This window comes from Argiope bruennichi, chromosome X1 (genome assembly GCF_947563725.1).
Source record: "Argiope bruennichi chromosome X1, qqArgBrue1.1, whole genome shotgun sequence".
NCBI lineage: Eukaryota > Metazoa > Arthropoda > Arachnida > Araneae > Araneidae > Argiope > Argiope bruennichi.
Window position 1 is genome coordinate 36122597 of NC_079162.1, and position 21734 is coordinate 36144330.

A 21734-nucleotide genomic window follows, 5' to 3' on the forward strand; every position below is an offset into this window, starting at 1 on the left:
GGTAAGGTAACAATAAAGGAAATTCAAACAGTATCCAACTTCATGGTAAGAAAGGTGCAATTGTGGTGGTAATATTATAAGCCAGATAACAACTTCCGGAGGAGAGAGTACTCTTTTGTCTAGTGGTTATGTTACTCGGCTATGAACCCTAACGTTGCGAGTTCGAACCTCAACCCGCACGCAATCTTCTGAATTTTCAGAAAAAATGAAAGATTTGTCAAAATGGCAAAAATTAACTAAATTAGTACAACAAGATTGGAAAAATTGGAAACGTGATTATTTGAATAATTTACATCTTAGAAACAAATGGCAGTTTGCTAAGAATAATGTAAATCTTAATGATATGGTTGTAATCAAAGATCCAGATTTGCCTCCATATAAATGGAGACTGGGTAGAATTCAAGAATTAATAAAAGGTTCAGATGGTTTAGTCAGAGTTGTAGTAATAAGAGTTTTGAATGGTGTTATTAAAAGAGGTATTAGTCAAATATGTTTACTTCCAAAAAATTAATTGGATTTATATATGTATATGATTGTAAATAATATAGAGAGACTTTAACTCATTTGTATAAATTTGTATATGTAAGAATTATTTCAGTATTATTTTTGGAAATTTATATATAAGAATTAGTTCAGTATTTTTTATTTGTTTTTACATTTATTCATTTTTATATAATAAGTCTGTCGAATTTATTGTGATGTGTGAAATTCATATAGTGTCTGAATATTGAAATTGTACAATTTCAAGGCGGGCGTATGTTACGTAAGCATGTTGCCGCGCCTCTCACTTGTAATGCCCTCTAGTGGTATATGTAAAAAACGATCATTCTTTGTAACATCATCGACGTAGCAGCACGCCGAAAGGCAAAGCTCAAGAAAACTCCCGAAAGCGGAGAACCAATAAAATCTTTAAAATACAAAAAAAAGGTCCGTCATCATTATTGAACCTCTCCAATCCGCACTTTGATTACATGTACTCTGTTTACTGCTTACGCCATCTATTGGTAGCATATAGGACTAAAGTAAACATTTTAAAGAAACGACATATATTTTAAACTCATCTTTTCCAGAAAATGGTTCACTCTAATAAATAAATTAAATAAATAGTTTTGAGAAAAAAATAAAATTTAAGAAGTAAGCTGAAACAGATAAATTAATTCAATCACACGTTAATTAAATTAGTAAATTAAGTATTAATTACAATTAATAAATTTTATATTTAATATTAAGTAATAATTTTTAATTAATAATATGATTGAAATAACAGATATTTGGAACGCACATTTAAAAATAACAATAGCAATATTATTTGTTATTCAAAAAATCGTGGATTATGCATCTCTACATTTGTTTCGAAAAATCATATTATCACCATTTTTCAATCAATCAATCAGAAGTAGTCGAGTGATGGCAAATTTTACGCTTCAAAAGTGAAAGTTATTTAAAGATATGTTCGGTATGAAGAGAGATGAGAAATATTTTGAAGTTTCTGATGTGGATAATGTAGAAAATCTGCCGAAGGATGCATGGAAGGTTAGTTTTATGCATGCTTTTAATAAGATTTGTAAGACATTGAAAACATATTTCGCCGCTTTCATTACTTTAATATGATCATGTATTCAAAAGTAAAAGAAATATTTAAAAAAAATTTAAACCTTGAATTAAATGATTTAAAACTTGTCGCAAATTTTTATATTGGTGTATGCATGGAAAATATGAGTGCCGTTTCAGAAATTTCTGACACAATTTTTGAATATTAAAGAAAAATGTATATATGTACTAGGAAAAAATATTTTTGAGCAAGATTTCATTGAATGGAAGTTATTGTGAGAAACATTGCATTAGATAGTTGTATGTAATATATGTACAAAATGTCTTGCATATATGCTTTTGATGAAGACAGGTTATATATATGTATAGAATATATATAAAGTGTGTACATTTTCTTGAGAATTTTTTGTCTGATGAAGGTGTAAAAAATAGGAAGGATGGTGCAGTCATTCCATTAATTTTTTATGATGCATTAAAAATCATTAAAGAATGGCTGTGTATCTTTTTATTACTGTAAGAAAAGGTTATTGAGATATAAATTTAGAATAATTTAAAATTGATTCTTTCCTATGTGTATTTGGTAAAACAAGAGAATTGAGTACTAGGTTGATTGCCAAAAATTCTAACCAAACCTGTAAAAATACTCTAAGCTAACTAATATAATGAAAAATTTAGAGAAAAGATTAACACATTTAGCAACTTATCATCATGAAAAAAAGTTACAACTTGGTGCCATCTACCTCCATGTACCCGATTCTCCTGAATGGCCATATGTTTTTATGTTTATTTCAGCAGTGTACATATTTATACTGTCTCTGATTTAAAAAAAATTGTTATAAAATTTCTAGTATTGTAAGTTTATGTGTTAATTAAACTGAGTATATAGTTGTTATTTCTAGCGTATTGGTTGTACAAATTATTATTTCTGGACAGAATTTTTCTGACTGCATGGTTTTGGAGCATGTGGCATTTAATTTTATCCTAACAGGGTTAACCCTTCTTCTTTTTTTTTTTTTTTGTGAAATAAATCAGGGCAATAAAATTCAGACTCTAAATTAAAGGAAAAATGTTAAAAAACAATCCTAATATAAATATATAATATAAAATAATAATAAAAAAAAAACAGTATGATGGAAATATCCATCATTATGCAAATTATCATGTTAAGCTCAGTACAAAATCTTCAGTGTCCCTCTCTTCTAAATTTCTCTATTCATTATCACTTTTATTAACAAAAAAAAATCTCAGATTAGTTATAATAAATATTTAAGAAATCGCACATTTCTTCGAACCACAACAAATAGCACAATGACAAATTCAAACCTGCTATAATAATTGTGACATTTGATATTTTACAGCTACGTTCCTTATTACACAATAGTTGTGAAAAATGCTGCCAACAACAACCAATTTACAGTACACCTGTTTTTTTAGTACAATTTTTTGTTCACTAAATGTTATGATGGAAATTTTCATCACCATATAAAGAAGGCATTCTAAAACATGCATGAATTAGAAAAGTTTTCTAACTTTTTTTCTCTTGTAATAAAGCATGGATGTGAAACTAGGCTATATATATATATATATATATATAATATGTTTAAACATTATGTTTTATTTCTCAAAGAATTTTATGGATGCATTAGAAAGTAGTATATCTTTTTCAGAGTGTAATGTGAACATCTGTGAAAATATAAAAGAATATTCTTGTTCCTTATGATATGCGAATAAGGCTAATAATATATGTTAATGGAATAATAAATCCATTTTTTACTTTCTGTCATGTTGCGTAAAATATATTTATCTAATTTCTGTATTTTGTAGTACAGGCTGATAAGAGAAATTTGAAAACTTCAGAGGCATGAGTAAGCAAATTCCTTCCACAGGACAACAAAAGTGCCCTTAGTTGAATGACTCGTTTTGGGCTGCTCTTTTGCCTTTTAAAAGAGTCAGTTATCCAATCAATTGGCTGATTATCCACCTTGTTTGGGGGACGAGGGGTAAAGATTATCTATAAAAAGGGGGTAGAGCTCGGTCAAGGGGTATGCCTAGATGTGAGAAATTAATGACTTGGAGAAAGTGAATTTCATTCAGCAAGGAGAAGAGAAGACAGATTGGAGGAACCCTGACATAAGTGAGCTTGGGAATGAGAAGAAAGCTATAGCGGACAGCTTAAGACTCCCAAGGAGGAATGACCCATATATAGTTGGCTCTGAAAAGTGTGAAAAGCGGCCTGGTTCCCCATAAAAGAAGTGCTCTTACGAAAGGGGACTTGTATGAGAAGCTCTCGATTTTCTGGCAGTTGGAGCTAAAGAACAATGACAGAATGCCTGGCAAATTCCCTCATTTTTTTTAATCCTCAGATAAATACAACTCCCTTTTATTTTGTAATTCATGCTTTACATGGAAGTAGATACCAATAATTGCTTTAAATTTCTTGAGACATTTAGAGCTAGATACAAGTTCTTATCAGACGGGCCATTATTTTACTTACATAGTTATTGTGATAATAAATGTTAGAAATAAAAATATTTATTTGTAAGCAACTTATTTAGACCAATTTTTACAATCTTGGCCTAATTTAATTGGAGAGTTTTGATCTTTAGTCAATGAAAAGTAAGTCATTCGCCAATTAATCTGATTAATATAACAAATCTCATTAGCAATTTATTTTTTTCAACTTAGAGCTTTATGCAACACAGCAATTTTTTTCTGAAGTATAGAGCTTATTAAAGCCTTAATTGATTGTATTCTTTCTGTATAAAATTGAGAGAAGGTAATTAAGTTGAATTTGCATGAATGCAAAAAGTACAGATGATAGCAGAAAACACAATGTTTTTTTTTTTTTAAACTATCCTGTCTGGAATTGCTGGATTTTAATATAAAGCAGAACCATAGGGTTTGTCTCTTACTATAGTCAGTTTTAAAAGTAGTAGAATATCAGAAATTGCCACAGGGCCACTTTCATTCAGATTCTTACAGAAATTATTCAGAAACACATCTAGACTGAAAATGTTCATCAAATTTTTAAAAATTAATTGTTATTTAATTATTATTAATTAATACTTTAATTTTTCAGCCTTTGAAAATTTTATCTTCTTAAAATGGATTACGAATGCTGTTTCAAATTATAAGAGTCGAGATAGTGATAAACTAGATAAATTAATATAATATGTTTATACTGTAGAGTCAAAAAATAAAAAAGTCCCTGAAAGTAAATATATTTTTAGAGAATATAACTTTAGATTAGAATATTTTAATATAATATATTTAATACTGTTGTGGAATATAATGTAATGTTGTTAATGAAATATAAGGTTTTTAATATTGTTGCAGATCTAAGCAAAATCATTATTAACAATTTTACGTATGTAGGAGTGAGGTTTGTAACATTAAATGTTTGGTTTGCAAAAATTGTGAATTTTTTTAAAGGAAGAGGACAGCAGAATTAATCGTGATGAATTCTTTAAAAATAAAAAAAAATTGTTTGATAGCTTTTTAAGTTAATTTTCCTAATTTTTTTTCTTTTGCATTATTATCTAAGATTGTGATTTTATCAGGAATTGCTTTTCTGTTTTGTTTCACTTGTATTGTGTTTTTATGATTTTTATTTTTTAATGATTACTGAACATTACCGATTCTGACCTTATCAGACCTTATTAATTATCCTATATATTTTAAAATTTTACTTGTTTAATTTATTTTGTATGTTTATGTAATATTTGTCTCGGTTAATTTTTTTGGGGCCCTGGTGGTAAGGTCTCAGCTTTGGAACTGGAGGGTTTCAGGTTCGAGACCCGATTCTAACGAAAGAACCTTCGTGTAAGCGGGTCTAGTGCACACTAAATCTGTTGGTTCAAAATTACGAGATTTGTCTCAAAATAGCCCTAGTGTTGTTTTAAAACAGGACTTTAATATAACTAAACTAAACTTCAATCAATTTTATGTAATGTGTACATTATTTGAAATTTGTATGGTATTTTAAAGTTTATCATGTATTTTGTTATTTAATATGAACTTAGTTTCTGTCAATATTCATTATATATAGCTTAATTTTTTGTGATTTTATAGACTGTATTATATTCTAATGATAATTCAAACATATTTTTTCCCCTTTTGTTTAGATTGCAAAATGAAAGAGAAGAAACCATTTTATATTCAATTAAAATAATCTTCTACAAAAATTTCAACTGTTTGGCAGTTAAATGAAATTATTATAAATGTAAATCTCTTTCCATTGAAAAAGCAGCTCATGATAATTCTTTTTGAGAAAAACTACATGCTTAAAAAAGTATGTGAATAAAATGTTATCAATTTTTTCACCTTTGCATTTTTTCATTGCCACATTTTTGAAAGCAGATCAGTATTCTGTTTGTACACTTTTCTAGCAATACATTTTGCAAGTTACTCTTTAGTTTCATTTTTTTTTTTTTTATCTAACTGTTAGTGGATCCGAGCAGAGAACCTTCAGGTCTGGTGTATACATCTAGTCTATATTGGACAAGTCATTTGTGACTCAAACTGCCTTAGAAGCAATTAATGGTTTGAAGTATATTGATTACCATTGGAGTATATATGTATATCTTATGTTCTTTCTTTCCCCGTTTTGTTGCTAACATTCTGAGTGTCCTAAATGATTTGTTTGACACTTTTACACATAGATCTCTGTATTGTGTCCTACTGCTATCAGTGTAATTTAAACCACTAATTATTTCTCTTGCATTTTGCTGCCAATAGTTGCTCTGGCTTAAATCGGGTATCTGTTCTGGTCTAAGATATGTAGAATCATTTACTTCCTCATTCTCGTATGACATAACTTTTTGCAGAGCATTAAATTAATCTGTTAATCTCACTATGTTGTTAGAATGTTTCTATTTATAGATAGTGTTTTATAGATAGTATATGTATTTGTTGATATTCTTGAGGAAAGATTTGTTTATTTAGTGTTAGCCATATCTACATCTGCTTTAAATCTTGCCATACTGCACTTATAAGGTTTTTGAAATTTTAGATAAGTTTAAAATTAATTTAATAACATCTTGAAGATTTAAGAATTTTTCCCCCCTTATTGGCTTTCAAACTAGTTGCTCTACTGAATTTTAAATTATTTTAGTTTTCTTAAAATTATGTTATTGTTTAGAAAAACAGGATAAATTTGCTATCTTTTCTCCTAAGAATTTTTTAAAACTATTGCTTTTAATTATTATTTGTATTTTTATCATAAGATTTAAAATTTCAATTATCTGTTTTTGAATATTAATTTAAAAGTAGGTTTTGGTTATATTTTATTAATTAAGAGTTAACCAGGTTATTGATTAAAAAGTTTATTCATTTTCTTCCTGAATAATTTGATTTTAAGTTATTTTACTGTACAATGTTTCTTATAAACACTTCAACACTTCTTTCTTATAAAATTAGATTCAGAAACATTGTGATGTTAAGAGGTTATTTTTTATTTCATTATCAAATAGGTGTAAAATACTATATGTAACATCTTTGAAATTCAAAAATATCATGTATGTAAAAATTAACATTGCTGAATGAACAATGAAAGCAATAAGTGATAAAAAGAAGTGACTTTTTAAAAACATATTACTAACAATGTGGATAAATAAACACATGGGATATAAAAATGTTAGAGAAATTGAAAAAAAAAACAAAAAAACATTTAATGTGCAATAACTATAATCGCTGTAACATACAAAATAGACATTTCTTCTTTTAAATTGGATGTTTTCTATCAGTTTTTGTAAATGCTTCTGTTTATTTGTCTGGGTAATGTAACTCTAGCTTCATTTTTGTTTTTGTTTGTTTTAATTTCATTTGCAGACTGTTCAATACTGAGAGTTGGTTTTTAACTGAAGGAAATTAAAACTGAGTAATTTATTTGTTTTTCTGTATAGCTTTTTTGTGTTTCTGGATGTGATTGAATTTGTGAACATTTTTTTTCTTGTTTCAGTTCATTTTTCACTACATTTTTATTTTGTATTAATTTTTCAAACATTTGACAGATTAAGAGGTTTTGTCTTATATCTAATATTTGTTGTTTATTTCTGTGTTTATATTTTGTTGTCTATTCATTATTTTAACATTTCTGATATTTTCTACTAGCTTTATTGAGTGGTTTTGGGTTGTTGCTAGATTGATTTGTTGATATTTTTCTGCTGCATGTGTCTGATATGAGGGGGAAATAACTTTAAAAATTAACTTCTTTGTTTACAATTCTTTTTGTTTTGATGACCACTGATTTTTCATTATTTAGTTGTGTATTTCATCCTTTTTATTTTAATAAAAATATGCTTTTTTTGAGGGGTGATAATACTGAATTATAGCATGACTGATAAGAGGGACAAATCATCTAATCTGTAGAGACAGTTGGTATTCAAGGCCTTTGAATACTTTTATGGTTGCTAGTTGCATTTTACTACTAAAAACTTTATTGTATGCATTTATGAGCGAGATAGAGAATATCATTTTTTTTTGTTTTATTTACCTAGATGATGATTGCTTATCTGGTTTTTTGAATGCTTATTAATTTATTAAAACCATTTTCTCATAACTTTGTTCTAAGAAATCTTGCAAATTAATTTTTTTCCCTTCTTTTATTGCAGGTACGACCTTGTGAATGGTATAAGGAAGAATATAAGGATTGTAAAAGTAAGTTTCATATAGATCGATTTTTTGCTAAATTGCATGAATTTTATTATTTTCATCATGACTAAATAGTAATGTTTCAACCTTCTTGATATATTGTAGTAGATTCATATCATTTAACTGAAATAAACTGATGTACTTTAAATTGAAAGACAAAATGTACCTGTCACAGCAAATTACTCTAGAATATTATAGTTTAACTCCAAGAATACCTAATGAATTTTTCTTTTCAGCTATGTTAGTAGCTAATGTGAGATTTGAAATCACCAAACCATGCACTAGTCCCCCCCCCCCCTGTAATCATATATTGTATTTATGACCACATATCCTATATAAAAATGTTTGATTTTTCAAGTTTTTTTTTTTTTTTAACTTTTCTATTTTTAATATGAAGTAGTTATACATCTTACAGTTGATTCAACATACATTTTTTGTAATGAAAGGTTTTCCAATATTGTTTAAACAACAACCTCTGAATTATGACTCTGTTTTGGTAAGATGGTGTAAAATGAACATACAATTCGCTATTTTCAATTTTGACGTTGCCCTCTTTTAAAAAATAAATACTTTATATAACTTAAAAATATTTTTCATTACACTAACAATTTTTTATTCACTTCTTTTTTAAGCAATAAAACTGAGTAATTATTATTTTTTGTAGGCAAGTTATGATGATTCATTTTACTCCATGGTCTGGAGTAAAATGAATATAGATTTTAAAAAAAAAATGACTCATAAAAATTGTATTATATCAAAATCAACTGGAAAATAGATAATATATTCTTTATTAAACATGTTCAATAGAAATTTTAACATTTGTGTTTAAATATCAAAAAATTAAAAACATAATGTCCTATATTAACGAGCATTGATTCATATTGTATTTGGATGATCTGTTTACTTTTAATTTCCTTTACATTTTCTGGAAAATTATATTTCTCTCTAAAAGAAGATTTTACAAGACATTACTGTAAATAAACTATTTTCTGCTCGCAAAGTTAGACCAACAAAAATTTTCACTAACTTTTTGTTATAGTACTTTACCATTACCCAATTAGTAGCAAATATTTTGTCTGAGAGAAATGCTATAGTGTTTCCATTTTTCATTCTTTCTTTGACCTTCTTCTGAGTTGCAATACCTGACTTCATTATTGCCATATACCAGACTTCATTATTGCCATATACCAGACTTCATTATTGCCATAGTTTTTGGAGAATAGCATGCTTTCTTTATTTTATGCTCTGAATGTTCTTCACAAAGTTGGGCTGTAACCATATCTGCAATTAGATTCTCACGTGCTGTTTCTTACACATTTTTTTTGTTTTTGAAATTTTGAGTGCAATTTTTGTTGCATTCAATGCTGGAGGTGATAATACTGAGAAAATAGTTCGTTTTAATGTTTTCGAAGGAGATACAGCAGCTTTTGAAGTTGCATAAACTTCATCACTTTCATTTGAAACCGAGAAAATTTCCACTGCCTCTTTTGAAGGTGAAGGAGATGTACTGTGTAGCAGTTCTGCAACTGCAGAGTGATTGTAATTAAAGTCATACTTTCAAAATGCTGTAATAAAGAACTGGTGGACAAAATGACTTCAAATTTGAATTGAATATACATATTAAGGTGGTGGTGATGGGAGAGTTTTAGAAACGTTATGTTATCTACTTTCCTGAAATCGCTTCTGTAAAATTTTCTTTCCCTTTTTCATCAAAATTACAAAGTAAATTATATCTGATTGATAAATATAAAGTACTTGAGCATTAAGAAGATTAATATGATGAAATATGCATAATGCCAGAAAAATGAACTTTTTAGAATCCATAGCTGTACAGAGGAAAAATGATTTTATATAATACTTAAACAATGTGGAAAAAGTGTTTAAGTTTTTGAATTGAACTGTTGTTTATTTAAAGTCCTAATAATATTTATATATGTATATACACAGGAGGATTTTGATCTAATCAGTCAAACGGAAGAGGATGATAGAAGAGTGCATTTCATTCGTAATACAATTTAGGAATCCCGTCCTATCTTTTAGCGTTTGAAAGTTATGGTGGATAAAGTTAATACGCTGCAAATCCGAACGATCGTAATTTAAAAAGTTTGCCAGATCTACAAATGGAATAAGCACATTTGTTGAAACAACAAGGAGAGACTATTAGATGATACTGAGGAAGATCGATTAGTCCATAATGTATTTGTCATGATCTGACTCCATGTAAGGGTTTGGAAGCAATCACTCCTCGGTTATATCAAAAATATAGCTTTATTAGACACACAACAACATCGCACGCTCTGTCCCTCGGAGCTACTCTGGTTATGTTTTTCTCCGCTCCCCGAGAGGCGGGAAACTGAGTCATACTGCACATTCAAGGCCAATTTATGATTAATGGAGATGAAACGCATATCAAACTTAGGCGCGCTTTCTCCGAGAGAATTAGAACGATCGCTACAATACCATTTACATAAGGAACCTGGATTTAAAGTTGAGCTACAGTCGCTGTTAACTTGGTGAAATGCAGAACCTAATTGTCGCCATAATCTTCAATATTACATACTGTTTAACTACAATTTGTCAAATTAACCAACATTTTTTTTTTTTTTCATTCTTGCCCATTTCTCCAGCTTTCAAATGAACCTACAATATATCAGTGTTCTAATTCAGGGGAAATTCAGTCTTTGTTTGCAATGCACCCTTGAAAGCGGCGATCCTAAAAATAAATATTCTTCAAAAAGTCGGCAAGTGAAAGGATAAGTGGAATTTTGGAATTCCTCCTATATGAAATCTTTTGGTTAGGAAGATATCTTCCAACCCTCCTGTGCGTATCCCCCCCCCTCCTTACTGGTTCCAAAGGCGAGTCGATTCACTAAACAGACTATAAATTGGTCAGCTGCTTTGATGTTTGTTGCTGTTATTACATCAATTTTCTCTGGATTTTGTTTCAGCTCGTCCGATTCTTTACACGCTGTGCCCATTTCTGTTTGCCTCTAAACCTACATGTTTCATTTTACGGTCGAAGAGTACATGGATTTTGTAATGATAACTTTCGAAGTAGCGAGGATGAGTATCGTCTGCTTTACCACTCACACCAGAGGTTTGACTAAACTGGCTGGTTTGGTAAAATGTACGAAAGGAACCATGATCCCAATCCGCTACTGTCGAAGAATGTGCACTCAGCCGAGTGAAGGAAGATCCAAGTGTGAATTCACTTTTATTATCACAAAATAAAGCGATGAAAATTTTGCACGAAAACCAGTATCATTCATAGCATTTCATAAAGGAAAAAAAAAAAAAAAATTGAAATTTTTAAATTACGAAAAAAATTGAAATTTTGAAATCGGATTTCCAAAAGCCGCCAGGTTTTTGCTGCTGTCTATTAGAGCGATATATTGAAGTTTTCCCGGAAAACAAATATTATGGACTGACGAGTCACTTTTTATTAGAAACGAAAATTTAAGTTTACACAATTGGTATAAATATACGCAAAAAATTATATACCTAACGCGAAATTCTTCCTTCCAGACACGATTCAGCTTAAATGTTTGACTTGGAATAGTTGGCGGTGTCTTAATGTCTTCCAAGGTCATTTGAGTAGCAATATGTATTTAGAATTTCTGGAAATAATCTACCAGGATTACTTGATGCCATTCCTGCACTGGAATAGTAAAAATAATTTTTCAACAAAAGGAGGCTTTTGCACTTTCTTCAATGGCAGTTCGAGACTTTATGAATGAGTAGTATCTACGATCTTATAGGGCAAATTCCTTAGACACCTACATCGCCTGACATTATTCTAATGGAATTTTTTGTTTGAAATTTTCTGAAACAAGAGGTTTGCGTAAAGAAATGCCAGTTTAGGAGATTTAAACAGCCGGCTCGATGAGACAATTGTAAAACTTAAGGGTGAACTTTCTCTTTCAACTACGGCATCTACAGTTCAAAAGCGCGCAAGAGGCATATCAGGCATTAAGGCAATAATTCCAGTGATGACTTAAGTTCAACACCTCCTACCGAATGCATGCATGCATACATGCATGCTTTACTAAGACATGGGATACCTCTCTTTTGTGTGTGTTTCCGTATTCTTTTGTGTAAGACGTGGGAAATGTCATACAACTTTTGTTTGCATTTTGTTTATAACTTAATAAAAATGCTACTTTTTTATTTGGTTTGAAAATTTTCTTTCTTTCTTCACCAATACTTAACTAAAACAACAGGTTTTAGATGGACATAGAAATTAAAATCAGGAGCAACAGCGAGTTTTCTTTTTGTCACGAACGCCGATTTCAGTGATGTATTAGAAGACAAAGACTGCATTGCTCCTGAACTAGAATACTGAAATGCTTTATTATAGATTCATTCAAAAGCTAATGAAATAGAAGAATTTTTGGTAAATTTATCTATTTCATCAGCTTTTAATATTTAAAGTTTTGGTGACAGTTCGATTTTGCCTTTCGCCACAATATCGACGCTTGTAGCTTGGCTTTAAACCCATGTATCTTGATGAACATGGTGTTTTCTTTTAGAATTTCCCAGCTCTTTCAAAATATGTGTCTATTTTATGTGTATGTTTTTCAAATTTGGATAATATTGTAGCATATTCATTTTATCCGTCGTAACTTGCATACAGTAAGAGATAGGCTACTATCGCTATAGTATATTATGATCCACACGGACTCTTCTATTACTTTCTTTCGGTTGGTAGGTTAGGTCAAATTTTCCTGTATATAATACATACATTATATTGTTTAAATTTTCTTTATTTGTAGGTAAATATAAGAATTGGCTAACTTCTTTGACATGAAAAATGAAATATATCACATATATGCATATATAACCTGTTTCTTAAAGCATAAAACATAAAATGTTAGCCATTATCTATGAATATTCCAATAATTAAATTTAATATTATATTCATTTTAATCCCATTTACAAAAATTGCTCTAAAATAAAGGATAAAATGCATACAATCTCCCTAAGTATAGAATTATGTTCCTTTTGAATAAGAGTAGATAATTATCATCAAATTTTCAAGAACTTTAAATAACATAGTAAACTTTAAAGCTCCATAAAATCAGAATGAACGAATCAGATCATCAGTCGAACATAAAATCAGAAGTATATCAATTCATGTTAAAAAAATGTTGCCAAAAATTAATAAAAAATATCGCTTATAATGCAAAAGACCTAATATGCCAGTAAAATAATAAATTTGATAGTTATTGGCTGTTATATTTCATTACCTTACCTTATATTTCATTTAACATTCAAATCTAAATTTTAAATGAAATGTATTTGTTGTTTTGCAAATATTGTTCATTTATTGTATACAAATGCTCATTCATAGGTATTAAAGCAAGATTTCATCAATATTTTGTTTATGGAGATACAGTTGATTGTACTCAATGGAAGAATGATTATATGAATTGTATGCACTTCAGGAAGAAACATGATTTGGAATCTTTGGTGAGAAATTTTCTAAATTATGTTAATACTTTTTTCTATGATTCAACATTTTTAACTCAAATTCAAAGCATTCTTTTTTATATCAATTATTAAAAAATTATTGGCTTTTTTTTTGTGAAAAAGACTATAGTTGCTCAAAATATTTGTTTATTGCAAAACGTTTTGTGTAAATATTGGTGTGGCTCATTAAATTAAATTACAGACTCAGGATTTCCAGCCGACCAGAAAACCGAGAATCGTCGGGGAATTACGGGATGTCCGGAAATGTCAAGGAAATTTATTATAAAACTGGATTTTTTTTTATAAATCGGTAATTTTTATCGAACTTGATAATTCGCTGGTATTTTTTCATAAGTAGAATGAAACAGCGTTGGCAACTAATGAAAATCAAACTTTTACTGATGATGTAACACAGACTGTGGAAAAGAAAGATTACCCACCATATCTGATTATATATATAAATATATAATATTTCTGTCTGAAAATTTTTGTTTGCTTTTTTATTCAGAATTACAAGTTTTTGACTTAATTAGCGAAAATGATTTTCATACTATGGAAAAAGGCAACTCTAACTAAAGCCCAGCTCTTGTTACTGTTATGTTTTTAAGCTTTAATGGGTCTTTTTTAATTAAAAAGATATATATTGAGTTACCACTTTACCCCTTTTCGATCATACCGCTTGTTACGAGAGCGAAAGTGCGAATTATGGATATTTATCTTCAAAACTGCTTGTAAAATATTGACCCATTATTATAACTCCAAAACAATTTATTTTAATTAAATAAGTGTTTTACAATAATTATTTTTCTCTCTTCTCGGAGATCTTTTTGTTGAATTATGAAGTATCGGCCATTATTGCTATTATTTCCGTAAAACATATATTTTTATTTTTAAACATTATTAACACGGATTACTAAATTCTTCATATGAATGGATGCTATGGATGACATGAAATGGAGTTTATTGCTAACAACGTTATTGTTTTCTTTTTCTTTTAACAGGTTTTTTTTGTGTGTTTGTTTAAAATTCTCCATTAGTTCAACAAAATGCTCTATAATTTAAAAATAATATTAAACATAAGGAATTAATTTATTTGATACATTATAGGTACACATGCCTCTAGTAATTTTTTTCAAACATTTTTTTTTAAAGGGCAGATTTTCTTATAAGGTTTGTAGATGAAATTGTTTACCACAAAAATTTACAAAATGCGTTCATACTATCTTTTTTGAAATTTATACCTCTAACACATTTTTCTTTTTATGCAATAAAGAAAAAAAATTTTTGTAAGGACTAATTTTCCATTTTTTTTTCTTTATTTTGCGGGTTAAGCATTGAGCTAGCGCGCAAGCGATTATTATTATAGTTGGTGAGCTAAAAGTCAAAGCAATTTTGATTTCATTGAAGAGTTTTTCTTATTTCGATGCAGAAATTTCATTTTGAATTTGTCAATGAATTTTTTTTTCTATTAGGAAAATTATTCTTCAGTTCTGATTGGCGTGTTGGTAACAGTATGGATAGGGGAGACCCCACTGGAAGGAAACAAATCATTTCATTCTCAAGCACTCCGCCTATATGCCCATATTTTTGTGCTGCATTTTCCTGGGTAAATTTGACTTGTTGGCTAAAAGTCGGTCTAAATGGGCTTGTATCTTCTAGTGTTGGTTAATATATTTGCAAAAAAAGTGAAGGGTTTTATATAATTGAAGCTTATCTGAAATTCAATAAGTGAAAAAAAGATGTTTTTTTTCTGAGAATTAAATTTTATTTTACATTGATTTTAGTTAAAAGAGTAGAACAATTTTTCAAATAAAGTTAAGAACTTATTGTGCAATAATTAAAGAGAATAAAATAAAGCGACACCATTCTGAAGATAATAGAAACATCCGAAAAATGTCAGGGAAATTTCTTTAAAAACCTGGAAATGTCAGAGAAAATCAAACAACAGAAATGCTGGCTACCCTGAGATTAAAATCCAAACTGTGTTAAAATAATAATTAGTAATATTTAAGAAGCAAGAACTTAGTTAGATGTTGAGTATTTCCCAATGTATCAGACTTATTAATCATGCATGCACTAAGTGGGTTTTTATATAAAAAATAATTTCATATATTTTATTTCTCTGTTAAAAATAATTTCACTAGATTCTTATTAACATTAAATTGAAAAGAAAAATAATTTTCATATCAATTAAGTTTTTCTCATTTCAGCTTTATTAAAACGTCATATTTCTTGATAATTTTTAAAAAACTGTGAACTGATGATTGAGTATGAAGCAATTCATTTTATGTTTGTTTTTCCTTAGTAAACTATCAGTTTTTTTATATATATCTTGAACTTGTAGTAAATACAAATAATTGTAACCTATGAGCCGATCCTGATCTAGTGCGACGCAACCGGAGCATCGTAATCTTAATCGTTAACGAATTCGCACGATACTCTCGACACTCTAATCGTCGACACGCGGTCAGGTTTGGCTCGTAGGATGTAAATATGTTGTATTTTAATGCTGCAAAAATAAATTTTTTGTAATAAGGAAGGTATTATGATTGGAGTCCAACACCCAACATGAACATTCCAATCCCAACATGGTGACCCGGAAAAGAGATCACGCATCACGCGCTTATAAGTAAACTTCACAACTTTCAACGTCTGCCATTGCTGTTCTGAGCTGTTTAAGTTTCAAGTTCTCCAACATGAAAGAGAATTCTGCCGTGAAGATGCCTCCGTTTAATTTCGGAGACCCTCAACTTTGGTTTATAATGGCAGAGGCAACATTTCAGCTTGCAGTTCCGAAACCGATAACTGCCAGTGCAACAAAGTACAGCTATTGTGTAGCTAACCTTTCTCCGGAAGCAGCAGTTATAGTTCGCGATGTCATTACTTGTCCTGACAAAGACGATTCTTACAAGAAATTGAAAGAGGAACTTATAAAAAGATGCGGTGAATCGAAATCTCAAGAAATTAGATGTCTTCTCGCCGGTGAACAGTTAGGTGACCGAAAACCGACTGATTTACTACGAGTAATGCAAAGGCGTGCCGAAAATCATCGGGTACTCGTCTTCTGGAGTTATTTTTACAACAACTGTCCAAAACCGTCCAGTCCATACTTCTAGAAATTAGTCCTCTAAATGCCACTAAAGTTGCGGAAATTGCGAATAGAATCATGGAAGTTACGCCACCCGAGGTAAGCAAAATTTCAAGCTCTAATTCCTCTGCAAATATAAATAATACCTCTCAGTCAGACTGTTGAAGAAATTAAAACACTTCGTGAAGAAGTTGCTTCTTTACGCCGATCAAGAAGTGCCAATCGCAGACCGAGAAATAATTCTTGTAAACGAACTGACTTTCGCCTTTGACAGCGTAGCTTCTCTCAGTCAAATGTTTGTTGGTATCATAAAACTTTCAATAATAACGCTTGCAAATATATTCAGCCATGTTCCTTTTCGGGAAACGTGGGTGGGCAGGAGTAGCGGCGACGAACTTTTTGCCCTCTGAGTCATCACATCAATGTCGCTTATTTATTTCCGATAAAAATCTAAAGCAACAATTTCTTATTGATACCGGAAGTGACTGCTCAATTATTCCAGCTAATAAAGTTGAAAGAAAGTTGGCACCTGTCCAAACTTTCCAAGCCGCGAATGGCTCGCCGATTCTAGTTTATGGAAAAAAATTATTATCCTTAGATTTAGGATTGAGAAGAAAATTTGTATTTCCTTTTTATATTTACAATGTTTCAAAAGCAATTATTGGTGCAGATTTTTTGTACTATTTTAATTTAAATGCTGATCTTAGAAAACGTTTATATGGTAATAATAATCATTTAAAATGTCATGCTATTTATAAAAGTGCTGATGTATCTATAAAAACTATTTGTGGTAATAATCAGGATACTAAATTATTAAGTGAATTGCCTAACTTAACGAAGTCTCCTTGTTTAAACCAAACAGTCAAACATAATGTAATGCATCATATACAAACGAAAGGTGCCCTTGTTTTTGCTGAAGCCCGACGTCTAGCGCCTGATAGACTGAAAATTGCAAAAATGGAATTTCAACAAATGCTTGACTTGGGACATGTCCGTCCGTCCGTCAAGTAGTAATTACGCATCACCATTACATATGGTTTCAAAAAAGGGATTAGATTGGCGTCCGGTAGGTGACTATCGCGCGCTAAATGCACAAACAGTTAAAGATAGATATCCTATTCCATGCATTGTAGATTTTACGAGTGAATTGCATTGTAGTAAAATATTTTCGCATATTGATCTTGTCAAAGCATTTCCCCAGATTCCTATAGCCCCAGAGGATATACCCGAAACTGCGATAATTACTCCCTTCGGACTGTTTGAGAGTACGCTTATGCAATTTGGGTTATGTAATGCTTCTGCTACATTTCAAAGGTTTATAGATGAGGTAACTAGGGACTTAGACGGTGTCTATTCCTTTATTGATGATATTTTAATTGCATCTAAAACTCATCAGGAACACATGCTTCATTTAAGAGCTTTATTTGAGAGATTGTGTTACTACGGTTTAACAATTAATCATTCAGAATGTAAATTTGGGGAATCTAGTTTGGAATTTTTGGGATATCAAATATCAGAAAATGGTTTACAACCATTGTCAGACCGCGTTGAGGCCATTCAAGATTTTCCCATACCTCAAACTTTAACTCAACTACGCAGATTTTTAGGCATGTACAATTTTTATAGACGATTTATTCCTCGAGCTGCTCACATTTTAGCCCCACTGAAGAAATTCTTAGAAGGTCATAAAATTAAAAGGAAATCTTCTCGCCCTTCTAAAAAGGCAGAGAATACTCTCCAGTGGACTGATTAAAGTGAAAAAGCATTTACTTTAGTCGAACAAGCATTTGCCTATGCTACTTTACTTAAATGCCCTATTCCTGGTGCGCAATTAAGTCTTTGGGCGGATGCATCAGACTTTTCTATAGGCAGTTCATTGATGCAATTGTCCGATGATAAATGGGAACCAATTGCATTTTTGTCAATGAAGCTAAGAAAAAGTCAAAGGAACCGGACCACCTATGATCGCGAATTGTATGCTATTTATGCATTTGTAAAAAAATTCCGTCATACGCTAGAGGGTAGGAATTTCTCTATTTATACTGATCAGAAACCACTTATTTTTGCATTTAAACAAAAACCAGAGAAATGTAGCCCTCGACAGCTTAGACATTTGGATTTTATATCTCAATTTTCAGCTCACATCCGTCATGTTAATGGTAAAGATAATATAATTGCAGATACGCTTTCTCGAATCGAAATCGATGCTATCACAGCTCCTCCGAAATTGGATTATAAAAAAATTGCTCAAGAACAACTAAATGACTCTGAATTAGAGCAATTACTTAAATCTAACTCGTGTTTAAAATTAGAAAAACATTATTTTCCTTTGGAGGATATTCATCTAATTTTTGATATGTCAACTAATCAACCACGACCTTTAATTCCGAAAGCATATAGGCAAATTATATTTGAAAATGTGCATTTCCTATCTCATACTGGCACATCAGCTACCGCAAATTTAATATCCAAACGATTCATATGGCCAAAAATGAAATCTGACATTAGAGATAGAGTTCGTGCTTGTACTAAATGCCAGCGTGCTAAGGTATTTCAGCATACCAAAGCTCCACTAAACACATTTTCCGAACTAGATGCTCGTTTTTCTCACATCCACCTCGATTACATAGGACCGCTTCCCATTTCTGAAGGCAAGAAATATTGTCTTATAGATAGATTATAGATAGATTTACTAGATTTTCCGAGGTAATATCTACCGTAGACTTGACAGCTGAGACAACTGCACATGCGCTTGTATATGGATGCATATCCAGATTAGGAACACCACTAACAATCACTACCGACCAAGGTAGATATTTCGAATCCACACTTTTTCGTGAACTCACAAACATCATAGGTAGTCATAGGATGCATTCTGCGTCTTACCATCCTGAATCAAATGGTATGATTGAGAGATTACATCGACACCTTAAGAGTTCTCTCATGGCCCACGAAAATTTAAAATGGACAGAGACAGTACCTGTGGTTTTGTTAGGATTGCGAACTGCCATTAAAAGGGATCTAAATGTTACTAGTTCTCAAATTGTATACGGAATTACATTGCTTTTACCGTCTGATCTTTTAAGAGACGATTCTATTGTAAATACAACTGCAACACCCACTTATGTATCCAACCTCATTTTAATGATGAGGAAACTTAATCCAACAAATCCCACTTATTACGGTAATGATAAATTTTTTGTAAATCCATCTTTGAAATCATGTTCACATGTATTTTTAAGAATTGATAAAGTTCGACCTCCTTTAACTCCGCCATATTCTGGACCTCACATAGTCAAAAGACGAAGAGATAAAAATCTTGTCATTGATTTAAATGACCATAATGTAACTGTCACTGTAGACAGATGCAAACCTGCTTATGAATTTTCAGACATTTTCTCCAAGAGCGACACCAAAAGTGATTCAAAATCAATTATCAAACAGAAAATCGCAGGAAGATAATCAAAATCTTCCTAATGTGAGAATAACTAGATATGGGAGACATGTTCATTTTCCTAAAAGACTGTGAGTGTAAAATTTAAGGAAAATATTTTCAAATATTTTATGTTATAATTAATTTTCATGTAACTAAACAAATTCAGTTTGTTCTTACTTGTATTATCTTGTGCTTATGATTGCATCCACTTCCCAGTGAATTTCGTTTCCTTCGTCACTGGGGGAATACTTTGTAGTGAATACAAATAATTGTAACCTATGAGCCGATCCTGATCTAGTGCGACGCAACCGGAGCCTCATAATCTTAATCGTTAACGAATTCGCACCATACTCTTGACACTCTAATCGTCGACACGCGGTCAGGCTTGGCTCGTAGGATGTAAATATGTTGTATTTTAATGCTGCAAAAATAAATTTATTTTTGCAATAAGAAGGTATTATGATTGGAGTCCAACACCCAACATGAACATTCCAATCCCAACAAACTTATCTGGTATTTTTTTTCTCTTGTTATCTGTGTTTGTGCATTCTTAGAAATTTCTGTTAAAATCCAATGTACTTTTATTATAAAAGTATTTTTGCTGATATCATTTAGACTGAGAAATTCATTAGCAGTAATGGATGACTATTCTATTTCACGTATGTTTAGATCTGTAACTTTAAAATTTGCATGCAGTAAAATTTATCAGAAATAAAAGTGAAATATAATATTAAAATTAAGTAATTAAAGTTTAAAAGATAGTTAAATTAGTCGAGTATTTCCTCGTGTACAGAACTTTATTAATTGGAGAACAAATTTTTGTTTTGGTAACTCATAACGTCAACTAAACTTTATATGAAATGGATTTTGCGGAAGTAATTTTTTAATGTTTTTTTTATGAAACAGAATGTCAAATTGAACATTTTCAAATGTTTTGAAAGCCGTGTAATTAAGCGTAACGACAGTTTTTAAAGAGTGAAATATGAATTCAATTTGATACATTAACATTTTTTTCTATGATAATTATGGTTATTAGTCATAAGAAATCGTATTTAATCTTAAATTTTATTTTTTGCTTTGTTTTCTGTTTTATCATAGAATGAAATACTTATTTTATTTTCCATGCTACTCTTATATATTTACTATTCAAGCTTTTATTATCAAAAGTTTTTTAGATTACAAAATTTTTAGTTTTATTTCGTTGACATTATTTGTATAACTATACAATATTAATTTTTCTGTTCTTTTGAAATCATTAGGAAAATGTTGTTGCAAGTGAGAATGAGAGAAAAAAGCAACGAATCCAATCTATGAAACAAAACGATGTATGGGAATATCGTTCAAGTCCTCCTGAAAATTGGAACTCTCCTATGCCTAATTGGATGGTAGAAAATAAAAAAGACTCTTTATTAATTAACACTCAGAACATGTTAAATGAAGGCATTGATCCAACTCCTATATTTACTGGATTTAGTTGCTCTATATTATGAAAAATATTAGATTTATTTTAAATTATTAAAATCATTTTTTAAAGAGAAA

General features: G+C 30.3%; 1 protein-coding gene across 2 annotated transcripts; it reads left to right on the forward strand.

Moving 5' to 3' along the window:
* Positions 1-1397: 1397 nt before the first annotated feature.
* LOC129959545 (UPF0545 protein C22orf39 homolog) lies at positions 1398-21734 on the forward strand. Of its 2 annotated transcripts, XM_056072428.1 has the most exons (5): positions 1398-1533; positions 8163-8208; positions 13553-13671; positions 15144-15277; positions 21455-21734. In XM_056072428.1, exons 1-5 carry the CDS (start codon positions 1450-1452, stop codon positions 21507-21509), a joined length of 438 nt encoding a protein of 145 aa, XP_055928403.1. In that variant the 5' UTR covers positions 1398-1449; the 3' UTR covers positions 21510-21734. The 2 variants fall into 2 exon arrangements, with proteins under 2 accessions (XP_055928403.1, XP_055928402.1); XM_056072427.1 differs by lacking the exon at positions 15144-15277.

What these genes read in the sequence shown, in the direction of transcription:
- LOC129959545 (XM_056072427.1), top strand. Translation starts at nt 1,450, where the DNA reads ATGTTCGGTATGAAGAGAGATGAGAAATATTTTGAAGTTTCTGATGTG. An exon ending in TGCCGAAGGATGCATGGAAG is followed by an intron (nt 1,534 to 8,162) that starts GTTAGTTTTATG and finishes CTTTTATTGCAG; the next exon opens with GTACGACCTTGTGAATGGTA. An exon ending in AGAATATAAGGATTGTAAAA is followed by an intron (nt 8,209 to 13,552) that starts GTAAGTTTCATA and finishes GCTCATTCATAG; the next exon opens with GTATTAAAGCAAGATTTCAT.